Genomic DNA, 13202 nt, shown 5'->3' with positions numbered 1-13202 from the left:
ACAAGAGTGAATATTTGCTAATCAACATTATAGCAAAGCAGATATCCCTAGCTTTGTCATTCTGTATATCTGTTGCTGGTTTTTACTACTTAGGTGTGAACATTACACATTCTCTTGCATCTCTTCATAAAACAAACTTTACACACCCGATCACCAAAATTAGAGACCTACATCGTTGGGGTGGTGCCTCTTTCCTTTGCTAGCAGAATTCAACCTGTAAAAATGAGCATTCTTATTTCTTTTTCAATGTCTTCCCATCTTTTTACCAAAATAGTTTTTATGGTTAACAAGCTTACATTTATCTGGGCAGGCAGGACTCCTAGAATCCATAGAATGATACTTCAGAGGGGAAGATGGGTTGGTGTGCGAGCACTTCAAAAAATGTTGATCCAAGTATAAACTGGTATTGTATGGAAACGCATTCATGCTACTTATCCCCTCTCCCTGCCTTAATTTGTGCCCTGCTTTCCTTATCCCCTAAATATACATCAAATCGCATTGATTTCGACCTTTAAGATATGGAAACAGTTTTGTCAACATTTTAAACTTACCACTCCTTCTCTATTGAGCCCCATTTAACAGCCACTTATTCTTACCTTCCAAGTTTGACTTGGCATTTGCCTTGTAGAGGGCGAGGGGGCTCAAATGTTTTACTGATCTGTTTGGAGATGGGACCTTTTGCCAGTTTCAATGAGCTTGCAACTAAATTTAATCTGCCTTTATCTAGTCTTTACTGCTATTTTCAAGCCTGTAATTGTTACCTCGCGTTTCCTCAACTATCTCCAAATATTATTGGAAGGAATTTTGTCACTATCCCAAACTTGTAGAGGTTTTATTTTAAGATTGTATGATCTCATGCCATCCACTGGACACTCTCCGCTTCGGGAGAGAAGAAATGATAGGGAAGCAGAACTTGGTCTTGACCTTGCAGATTGGTGGGAGGTGGCTCTTGGGGTCAATTTCACATCCTCTTGTGGTCAATTTCACATCCTCTTGTGCTCAAGTTAAGCTTAATCCAACTTAAAATTTTGCACACAATTCACTTTACCAAAGCAGAATTAGCAAGATGTTTTCAAACATGAAAAGAAATGTGACAAGTGTTCACATGACCCCAGTCCACACCCATGTTGTGGTCACACTCAAAGCCAGCTGACTTTTGATCATCCTTCTTTGACATTCTCACTCAAAGAACAATACAACACAGGAACAGGCCCTTCGGCCCTCCAAGCCCGCGCCGCTCCCCGGTCCAGGATTGAATCCTGAATCCAGGATCCCCGCCCAATTTTCCAGCCTATCTACATACCAATATCCTATCCACCGAGCTGTCCCTCACAGCTACGATGCTTTGTTCATTACAACCTATTAACTCACCCCCACCCCCCCATTCCAGACCATGTGATCTCCAGGGAGAGGCGAAAACCCAGAGTGAAAAACCCCAGGGCCAATATGGGGAAAAAAAATCTGGGAAATTCCTCTCCGACCCCCTGAGGCGATCGAAACGAGTCCAGGAGATCACAATGGCCCTGATCGGGAAATGCTTCCCAACCCTAGTCATTTCCACTTCCACGAACACCATATGAATTCCCTGCCCCCGAGACAGGTTCCCAACTATCCGCAGTCTCGCTCTGTACTGGCACCAGCAAGATGATCATAGAATGAAGCCTTGAAACGAGAAACAAGGAACAATTAGCCCACGCCGCTCCCTGGTCCAGACTAGACCACTCTTTTGTATCCCTCCATTCCCACTCCGTTCATATAGCTGTCTAGATAAGTCTTAAACGTTCCCAGTGTGTCCGCCTCCACCACCTTGCCCGGCAACACATTCCAGGCCCCCACGACCCTCTGTGTGAAATATGTCCTTCTGATATCTGTGTTAAACCTCCCCCGCTTCACCTTGAACCTATGACCCCTCGTGAACGTCACCACCGACCCGGGGAAAAGCTTCCCACCGTTCACCCTATCTATGCCTTTCATAATTTTATACACCTCTATTAAGTCTCCCCTCATCCTCCGTCTTTCCAAGGAGAACAACCCCAGTTTCCCCAATCTCTCCTCATAACCAAGCCCCTCCATACCAGGCAACATCCTGGTAAACCTCCTCTGTACTCTCTCCAAAGCCTCCACGTCCTTCTGGTAGTGTGGCGACCAGAACTGGACGCAGTATTCCAAATGCGGCCGAACCAACGTTCTATACATCTGCAACATCAGACCCCAACTCTTATACTCTATGCCCCGTCCTATAAAGGCAAGCATGCCATATGCCTTCTTCACCACCTTCTCCACCTGTGACGTCACCTTCAAAGATCTGTGGACTTGCACACCCAGGTCCCTCTGCGTCTCTACACCCTTTATGGTTCTTCCATTTATCGTGTAGCTCCTCCCTACATTATTCCCACCAAAATGCATCACTTCGCATTTATCAGGATTGAACTCCATCTGCCATTTCCTTGCCCAAATTTCCAGCCTATCTATATCCTTCTGTAGCCTCTGACAATGTTCCTCACTATCTGCAAGTCCTGCCAGTTTTGTGTCGTCCGCAAACTTACTGATCACCCCAGTTACTCCTTCTTCCAGATCATTTATATAAATCACAAACAGCAGAGGTCCCAATACAGAGCCCTGCGGTACACCACTAGTCACAGGCCTCCAGCCGGAAAAAGACCCTTCCACTACCACCCTCTGTCTTCTATGACCAAGCCAGTTCTCCACCCATCTAGCCACCTCCCCCTTTATCCCATGAGATCCAACCTTTTTCACTAGCCTACCATGAGGGACTTTGTCAAACGCTTTACTAAAGTCCATATAGACAACATCCACGGCCCTTCCTTCGTCAACCATTTTGGTCACTTCTTCAAAAAACACCACCAGGTTAGTGAGGCATGACCTCCCTCTCACAAAACCATGCTGATATTGCTCTAGATATTGATTTTAAGTCTTGCCCAAACTGGCCAGTCACACTAAGATCAAGGCAGACATCATTGCATTCACCTTACTTATAGCCCACAGGCAGATGCTATTAACTTTGAGGTCCCAGAAGCCACTCAACTATTCCATCATGCTTAGAAGACTTAACACCTTTTTATTTGGAGAAAACTAAATATACTAAAAAGAGGATGCACAGTTAATTTTGTCGACTTTTAATTTTTTTTGCATAATTTATGGGAATAGTTGCTTCATTGTAATGTACTTTGGTTGCTCCTTATCCATCTCCTTTTGAAAATCACCCCCCTTCATAAAACCACATTCATCATGTACCCGAGTTAACAGCTTCTTTATAATGAATTAATTCCAACATTTTTCCTACCACTTGTCAGGCTAACTAGCCTACAAGTGAGCACAATTTTAAAAAATTGATAGGAAGTTGAACTTCCGCAGACAATTTCCTTTCATTTCACACTGGAAAGTGGATGGGAAACCAGCAATATTTGAGTCCTGTTAACTTTTTGTTCCTGTTGGACTTTAACCTGGTGTTGTGAGACTTCTTACTGTGCTTACCCCAGTCCAACGCCGGCATCTCCACATCATAACTTTTTGTTCACCACTGATTCGATTTCTTCCCAATTTCAGATTGACCTCGGGTCCATTTTTAAACTTGATTCTCTGAAGTGTTTTGGGGCATTTTTATTCATGAGGTGACAAATTTGTGGGAGGTCTTCTGGGAATTGAAGAGCCAGCCTCCTTCCCAACACTATGGGTCCTGGCAAATTTGGCAGAGTGCCAGACTGCAAGTGGCAGCAATACAACTGTATACTGTTCAACTCTGACTGAAAATAGTAGGCCAGTGAGACACTAAGAATTATATTTAAAATAATTTGTAGAATTTGAGTCCAAGTGAAAATATTACAATAACTCAATCTAATTTCAAAATACATTTGGTTCTGAAGGTATTTTGTAGGAAAAATGCAAAACATGCCTCTTGCCCTAAAAATATCATTTTGGATAAAAAACAGCTAAATATTCTATTACTATATCAGGCTCAACTCCAAAGGAATCCATTTTGAAAGATTACATTCAATTCAGCTCTGACGAAGAGTCATCCAGACTTGAAACGTTGGCTCTATTCTCCCTTCAGAGATGCTTTCAGACCTGCTGAGATTTTCCAGCATTTTCTGTTTTTGTTACATTCAACTTATTTGCAACAGAACACCAGTTATCCACTTTGACTAATGTATCTTTACTAAGATGACACTGCACACAGATAAATTGTACATTTAATTGACAGTTATTAAATACAGATGTAGGCTAGTCAAAGGGATAGTGTCTGCAAACATTTAAGTATTCACATACAGTACTAAAGTTTTTCATGATGAAACATTCAGAGTAAGGCAACTGTGGTTCTACAAATAGTCATAGAATGCAAGTAACACGAGGTTTTTAATCAGTTTCCCAGCATCAAAATTATCTTTCAAATTTTACAGTTCATAATGCATCAAATCAGATCTTTTGCGTCTGGAGAACTGAGTTTACACAATTGGCATTGTAAGCCAAAATACTTGATATAATAATTTTGAGAGTTTGGAGGCAACTAGGAAACGTTAAATCCAAGGTGGTGCATTGCTGCCGATAATGCATATCTGGATGTTAGAAAACAGTATACATTCAACAAAAATACTGTAATCAGTTTTACTTAACAAAAGCTCAAGCACAATGATTGTAGATTTTCCAACAAGTTGAAACTCCAAGTGCCCATACATATTTTTCACATCCAGATTAATTTTAAAATATTTGGATCACAAAAGTCATTTTTTTTTACAAAAATAGATCACTGAATTTCATTTACAATGAAAATGTAAACGGAAATGAAATTCATTTCAAATAAAAATGTACTCAAGTCAACATAATCACATCAAGTTTTAAAAAGTTTAATTTATGCACCTGCTTGTTTCCCAGGGCCCAATGCCCATCAAATCTTAATCTGAAGTTGTAAATTATAAGTTCTCTATTTTTGCATAATATTCCCTGAATAACTTTACTGCAAAATATTTTGTTGCACCATAGTTTATTTTCACAGCTTGCCTATATATTTTTAATTTTAGCAGTGATTCATTTTTTATTACTTAACTGCCAAATCTACCAATGACTTCAGCATATAAAAATGCACAGTAGACTCCCATTTAATCAAGCTCTACATATTTAAAGTAAAATTTCCAGTATGTGACTGTTCAGTTTGTGTTAACCAGGTGCAGAGATTCCCCTAATCTAAATGGAATCATCCACACTGAAAAAATTGCAGCCAAGGCAAAATTCTAAACTGCCCATTACAAAAACAATTGGACACTACAAATACAGACCTATTCTCTCTGCATCAATTGCTAGATGCAATACTGTGGAGTATTTAATTTAATCCAGTTAGAAGTGTAATTACCATTAAAAAGGTTTAAGTGGTTTTGTCAAACAATTGTAAACATGGTCTAATATCCAAGACAATGGATTTTTACCTTAGTATTGAAACTTTAAAATGGTGACGGAAAGCCTCCTTAACATTGTCTATTAAAGGCAGTGGCTTTTAAACAAAGTGCAATGATATAATTTCAGTGCCTTGAATAAAGAAATGGCAGTATTAACAGGCAGACATCAACACAAGGCTTTGATCAGTGCAGATTTTGGCCGCATGCACGGAGTTAAGAAAGGCAGCCAATTTAAATCTCCCACTGAAAATTAAAGCACATACCAATTTGGAAATCAGATCATTGTTCAAACCATGTTGTACATATCTAATATTGCTTTATGACCCATATCAAATGCATTCCAATTAAACAGCAATGTTTTCACAAACTTTAAGGCAATATTCTTTCAAACACTCACAAAACCCATATTCCAGTCATCTTTGTCATGCGCCGCTCCATTCTTGCGTTTGATAGGTTTCTTACGAGAAGGTGATGACCTGTGTTCCCTCCTAAAAGGCTCTAGTTCATGAGCCAAAAGCAAGTTTTCTGTGCTATAAGCTGATGGTATTGGCTTTATGAATTCTATTGTGGGAGACAGCCTTGAGGTAGAAGGTAATGATTGTCTAGTGTTTGTTAATGGGGAGCTATCACTGGTCACTGAGGAATATCCTGAGCTAAGCTCCCCACGAGGATCTCTTAAAACTAATAATGCTGCAGATTTACTGGTATTAAAATAAGCTTCATTTTTTGCATTAGGAGGTCTCCATGATCCTGGCAGGAACTGATCATCCATCAATCTGTCGTCTTCACTCTCTTCGCTTGTAGCTTCACAACAGTGTTCGGAACTCCCATTGACGGTAGCTATATTCTGAAGTTCACTGATATCATTAACTGCAACAAAATATTTCATGGCTTTCAGTCAGACTTCTTGCACATAACTGTAGTTAATTGTTTTAAACAAAATGCCTCAAACAGCAGGCCTCACGTTTAGCTAAACAGATCAGTAGTTGGCCATGAGGTTCATTTACTAATTATGTTACCATAACCTGTCTTTTTCCCCTCCCAAAAGAAATTTCAGTGCATAAAGATGGAAATTTGTAAAGAGGCTTACTAAATTCTATACTACTAATTTACTACATCACTGAAGAAATCTTCCTCAGAAGCACAATTAATTTTGGAGCAATGACAAATCCAATGTGTGCAGACATGACATTACAGAATTGAGAAACTGAATGTTTTTCTTTGGTAAATGCTCAAATACCCCAGGAGTCCTCCTGCATGATACCACAAATCAGGTTTACTTAATATTTAGCCTTCTCAAATTCTTGGGAGGACAGTACAAGAATAATATCAGTGTCTACTGCTCCATTTCTCCATTGCTGGTCTCAAGTCAACATTCTGGTTCTGAGGCACAGGCCTAAGTGCTCTTTCAGGCATATTTCAGGGACCAAACAAATAAATTTAGTAGAGCTTCAAAATGGTAAGCTTCAGATAACTCTTCACGCCATGCGCTAGTGAGCACAGAAATAAGATACTGCAGATGAATGTGTGGTTGGAAAGATGATGCAGGTTGGATGGTTTTGGATTCCAAAAGCACTGGACTGGTACAAACTTGGTAGGTTGCACCTTAGAGCTGGAACCATGAGAGATTTGAGTGCTGTTGGGGAAAGTTTAAAACTAGCTCGACAGAGGGTTGGGAACCTGAGCTTAGTTTAAGAAAAGAAGCAAATCTAGAAATCAAGTCAAAAAAGGCAGAAGAAACAAAAGACTAAGAAAACTGACAAAGGAGTTTGCCAGTGCTCAATGGTATACAGCCAATGCAAGGAGTTTAGTAAATATAATAAGCTGAGGGTACAGACACTTGGAAGTATGATGGAGTCAGTCATTATAGCACAGGCAGCCATTTGGCCCACCGAGTCTGTCAGCTCTTAGTCTCAAACACCTCCTCTATTCCTCAAAATCCTTCTTCTGGCAAGTGTCTATCAAATTTCTTTTTGAAATCATTCAGTCTCTGTATCCACCAACCTGGTAGGCAATGAGTTCCATGTTATTAGCATTTGCTATCCTCCCCTCCGCCCCCCCCCTCTGCATTCCAATATCCAAGTTATTAATTATTCACGTAGATCCAAAACAAAATCCTAGCACTGACCCTTTGAGAAGCGCAGCTTACTTCCATGGACTTAAGACAATATTTTGTGCAAATATACCCTCTTTTTCTATGAACCTCAGTTTTGTTAACCAGCCTTTTATGTGTACTTTGTCAATTGCTTTCTTAAAATTTATATAGACAACATCCATTGTATTCGCTTTACCATAGCTATTAGTCAGGAATGGCAGCCTACCACTCCCATTAAGAGGGTTTTAGATAAGATAGGACCAGGGGTTTGGACATCACGATACAATTTAAAGTAGTAATTGCAGTTTAAGGAGGGATGATATGTTAAATATAATAGGGTATATGGGCTAGAATGAGGGATGACGAAAGTGGCAATTACAGTCAAGCAATCAATCAGAGGGAGTCAGGGGACCATATGTAGGCAGATTTCTGGGAAGCACAAAAAAAATCAGACAGTTATAGGAGAGCATTTCATCTACCCTATTAATAAGGATAGAAGGCAGAGAGTTCTTAAAATACATACTGGCTAACATCTCCTGAATGTAACAAGCTCACAGCAGAGGAGACTTAAGGCAGATGAAAGGGACATCCGAGAGTGCATAGAATAGTTACAGCACAGGAGAAGCCATTTGGCTTGTAAAACCTTTGCAGGTTCTCTGCAAGGACAATTTAAGCTAGTCAGACACCCAGCACTTTCCCCATGTGGCTGCATATGTTTCCCTTCAGTTCCTCATCCAATTAATTTTTGAAAGCCACGATTGAATCTGGCTCCCCAACACTCAGGTGGTTCATGCTAGATCACAACCATTTGCTACGTTCGGAGCTTTTTCTCATCTTGCCTTAGGCTCCTTTGCAACCACTTGCAATCTGTGCCCTCTGAGACCATTCCCATTGGTGGAAGTGTAGAGAATCATTCTATCTGCTCTGTCTAAATCCCTCATGATTTTGGAAAACTCATTAGGAGTTAGTTCTAGGAATACTTTTACGCCCTTTCTTGAACAAGAATGTCACATGCCACTTTCCAATCCTCTGGCACCTTCCTGTATTTAGATAAGCAAGTGCTTCCACCATCTCCACCCAACTGCCCTTAGCACCCTGGAATGCAAACCATCCAGTCAGACAACTTAGCCACTAAGAATACCTGGGCTTTCCAAGCAAGCCTATTAAATTTCCAGTGGATGTGATTGGGTCAAAGAAAAAAAACCTGAAAATGCATGATCCCTGCAAGGGAGCAGGGCAGCCAAGTTGGGAAGGAGGAGGCACCCCCTTTTCATAGTGTAGACTTTTAAAATATTTGCTTTGAAATAAGACTTTCTAATGCATTATTTCAACAGCATTTGAAGAAATAACTTGGAATCTCATACAATATGTATATCATTCCACTTACTGGAAAAGATGAGCCACAAAGTCAAAGCGTATTGAACGGCAACCTTTCAAGCTGACCAAATTCCTGTGTAATCATTTGAGCCTAATGTAATCCTTCTCTCACTGACCTCCTGCAGTCCCTCTCCCTCCCTCGCAGAGCTCTGCAAGTCTCTCTCACCACCATCACTCAGGCTAATGTGCTGTCACTCACTTTGTAGCGAGTCTATTCACAGCAAGTGTGGGAGAGAAACAGATTGTGATGAGAGAAGCAGCAGGAAATGAGTGGAGTGTTAGCTTGAGCACTGGAAGAATTTCACAACAGTGCACAGAAGGAAAAACAGAAATCAAGTAAATTACATCCCTCTTTCACCTCATTCATTACATCTACTATTGCCACTTCTGCTGATATTTTGTTACGATCCTCTTCCGTAGTATTCACCAATATAAAATACTCAAGTATTCCAGCTATGCCTTGCTCCTCTAAGCATCACCACCCTCTTTATCCTCAATGGGCCCTTTCCCACCTCTTACAACCCTTTTACAATTTCTTTATTCTCTTTTTGATTCTTTCATGGGATATGGGTGTTGCTGGCAAGAGGTGCATTTTTTACCACCCCTAATTACCCTTCAAAAAGGTGTAAGAAAGCTTCTTTCTTGAACCACTGCAGTGCAGGTACACCCACAATGCCATTAAGAGAATTCTAGAAATTTGATCAGTGACAGTGAAGGAATAGTACATAGTTCCAAGTCAGGATGGTGCATGGTTTAGATGGGAACTTGCAGATGGCGTCCCCACGTGTCGGCTGCCCTTGTCCTTTAAATGGCAGAGAGGGCTTGGGAAATTTGGCAAGTTACTGCTGTGCACCTTGTTTATGACACACACTGTTGCCACTGCGCATTGCTGGTAGACCAACTAAATGTTTCAGGTGGTGGATGGGGTGCAAATTAAGTGCATTGCTTTGTCCTAGATTGTGTCAAGCTTGTTGAGTGTTGTTGGAGCTATACTCATTCAGATAAGAGCAAAGTATTCCATCACACACCGGACTTGTTGTGCCTTGTAGACAGTGGACAAGCTTTGGGGAGTCAGGTGGAAAATTGCTCACTGCAGAATTCTTAGCCTCTGAAGTGCTCTTGTAGCCACTGTATTTATATTGGTCAGTTTCTGACCAATGGTAACTCCAGAATGTTGATAATTGGAGGATTCAACGATGGTAATGTAATGGGGAGATGGCTAAAATTCTTGAAGGCAGTCATTGCTAGGCACTTGTGTGGCACAAATTTCACATGCCACTTGTCAGCTCAAGCCTGAATACTGTCCATGTCTTGCTACATGTGAACCTAGATAGTAGCTGCGTATGGTGCTGAACACAGCAAACATCCCCACTCTGAACTAATCATTGATGAAGTAATTGAAGATGGCGGGTCTAGGACAGTGAGGAGCTGGCTTCTGCAGCAATGTTCTGGGACTGATGATTGACCTCCAGCAACCACAACCATCTTCCTTTGTACTCTAAACCTCTTGCCATAAAAGTGAAAATGCCTTTTGCCTTCTTAATTGCCTGCTGTACAAGCATGGTAGCTTTGTTTCCTGTACAAGTACATTCAAATCTCTCTAAACGACTATTTTGAGGTTTCACTCAAGTGAATATTTGCCCACGTTATACTCAAATCGCCACATAACCTGTCTATATCTTAGAAGCTTCTTGGGGACCTTCTCACCGCTTACATTCCCACTTAGCTTTGTATTAACAACAAACTTGGATACATTACTCTTGGTCTCTTTGTACAAGTCATGAATATGGATTACAAACATCCAGAGCCCTGGGACTGATCATTGTAGAACTCCACTAGACAGTCTGCCAACTTGAAATTGCCCTACTCTTTGCTTCATGTCCATTATGCTTCCTTCTCCAATCTATTTGCATATTCCTGTCGCTCATCACCAGAACGAATCCTTTACATCTTTCCTACACCATATGAAAGGAAGAATATATTGGTCATGGAGGGAGTACAAAGAAGGTTTACTGGATTGATTCCTGGGAGGGTTGTCTTATGAGAGAAGCTAAGTAAATTGGGTTTATATTCACTGGATTTTAGAAGGATGAGGGGTGAACTCATTAATACAAGATTCTGAAGGGCTTGACGGGGTAAATACAGATAATTTCCCCTCAGCTGGGAAACCGAGAAAGGTTAGGATGTGGGGGGGTGCACAGTCATTGTGAATGTTCCTCATAAGGTTGAAATAAAAAGATTTTTGTTCTCATGCAATCAAATGCTCCCAGAACATTGCTGCTGCAGCGGTTCCTCAGCACCGTGTTCTGGGATCATCCATCTTCAACTGCTTCAATGACCTTCCCTCCGTCAAAAGGTCAGAAGTGGAGATGTTTGTAGATGATTGGACAATGCTCAACACCATTTGTAACTCCTCAGATACAGAAGCAGTTCACGTCCATAGGCAGTAAGACCTGGGCAACACTCCGGTTTAGGCTGATAAAGTGGCAATGGCTAGTAACTGCTGTGCCACACAAGTGACAGGCAATGACCACCTCCAAAAAAGAGAATCTAATTATCTCCCTTTGACGTTCAATGGCGTTAGCATCACTGAATCCCACCAGCCCTTGAAAGTTCCTGTCCAGGTCACACACCACCTGACTTGAAATATATTACTATTCTTTCGCTGTTGTTGAGTCAAAGTCCTGGAATTCTCTTTCTAATAACACTGCTGTGGTGTTCATACAACACAAGATTGCAGCGCTTCAAGGAGGCAGCTCACTACCACCTTCAAGGACAATTAGGGATGGGTAATAAATGCTGGCCTAGTCAGAAACAGCTCTATCCCATGAATGAATAATATAAAACAATATGGAGAGCAGGCAAGAAAGTGGACTGGAGGTAGACGATCAGCCATGATCACATTGAAAGGTGAAGCATGTTTGAAGGGCAGTATTGTCTACTCTCAAACTTCCAGATCCTTAATAGTGTGGTGCCCAGAATTGGACTCAATACTCCAGAGCTTTATACAGGAGCATAATTTCCTTGCTTTTGTACTTTATGCCACTCTCTATAATGTCCAAAATCTGACATTTTTAAATACTCTTTTCAACCTGCCCTGCCACCTTCAACATTTGTGTACATTTAAACCTAGATCTGATTGTTCTTGCGTTACTTTTAGAATTGTAAACTGTAATTTATAGTATTTTGGTGGCAGTGATCACAATTCAGTTGAATTTAGCATAGCTAAGGAAAATGACAAAAACAGACCAAGAATAAAAATAATTTTAAATTGAGGAAGGCCAGGCCTGAAGTCAGGATGTGCAATAGTGGATTAGAAACAACTACTTGGAAGGTAAATAGATACCAGATCAGTAGGAATTATTCAAGAATTAATAATGGAACAAATGGTTACAAAAGGGACTTTCCAAACTAGAATCCCTTGGATCTCAAGGATCACACAATAGAATAAGGCAAAAAATACTTAGGCCAGATACCAAGTGCTTGTTACCGTAGAAAGCCCAGGAGCATAGGAAGTGCAGGGGTGAAATTAGAAAGGAACTTACAAAATTAAGGAAAGGGTACAAAAAAAATAGACAAGTAAAAGCAAGAAAAATTCAAAAGATGTTTTATGAACACAAAAAGCAAGTGCTAACTAAGGCTCGAAGGGAGTACTACGTTTTACATAGTCTACATAGATATTAGCAAGGTCCCACATGGCAAACTAGCCCAAAACGTAAAAGCCCATGAGATCCAAGGGAAAGTGGCAAGTTGGTTCAATGGCAGGAAACAACGGTTAATGTGTTTTTGTGACTGGATGACTGTTTCCAGTGGGGTTCAACAGGGCTCATTATTAGATCCCTTGCTTTTTATAGTTGGAATTCAATTCAGAGATCTGTGAGGTAATCTGTTGGAGGAGGGTAAACAAAGCAAGGTAACACACAATAAATATAGTAAAGAGTGAACCTGGATTACATATTCAGAGATTCCGAAGCAAGCAGGACAGGTAGATAATGTGGTTAAGAAGGCATTCATAATAAATTCTATTCCATGTTTAATAAAGTCAGAATGGGTGAATATGCTGGAATTGTATAAAACATTAGTCAGGCCACAGCTCGAGTACTAATCACCTGGCGTTACAGAAAAGATGTGATTGCATCAGAGGGGATTCAGAAGAGATTTGCAAGGGATGATGTCAAGTCTTCAAAATTTTAGCTACGAGGAAAGGTTAGATAAACTGGGGTTGTTTTCTTTGGAAAAACGGAGGCTGAGGGAACATAAAAGTTATGAGGGGCCTAAATAGAATAGCTAAGGGGGACCTATTTCCTTTAGCAAAGGGGCCA

At 40.6% G+C, this 13202-nt stretch overlaps 1 protein-coding gene across 1 annotated transcript in view; it reads right to left on the bottom strand.

Moving 5' to 3' along the window:
* Positions 1-4154: 4154 nt before the first annotated feature.
* Positions 4155-13202, bottom strand: part of ccnf (cyclin F) — a 60437-nt gene continuing 51389 nt past the window's right edge. Inside the window, exon 17 of the mRNA XM_078239822.1 lies at positions 4155-6278. Within this exon, the coding sequence (XP_078095948.1) occupies positions 5794-6278 (485 nt within the window). The 3' untranslated portion in view covers positions 4155-5793. The remainder of the gene's footprint in view (positions 6279-13202) is intronic.

Source organism: Mustelus asterias, chromosome 23 (assembly GCF_964213995.1).
Source record: "Mustelus asterias chromosome 23, sMusAst1.hap1.1, whole genome shotgun sequence".
NCBI lineage: Eukaryota > Metazoa > Chordata > Chondrichthyes > Carcharhiniformes > Triakidae > Mustelus > Mustelus asterias.
This window is presented reverse-complemented; position numbering and strand designations above follow the sequence as displayed.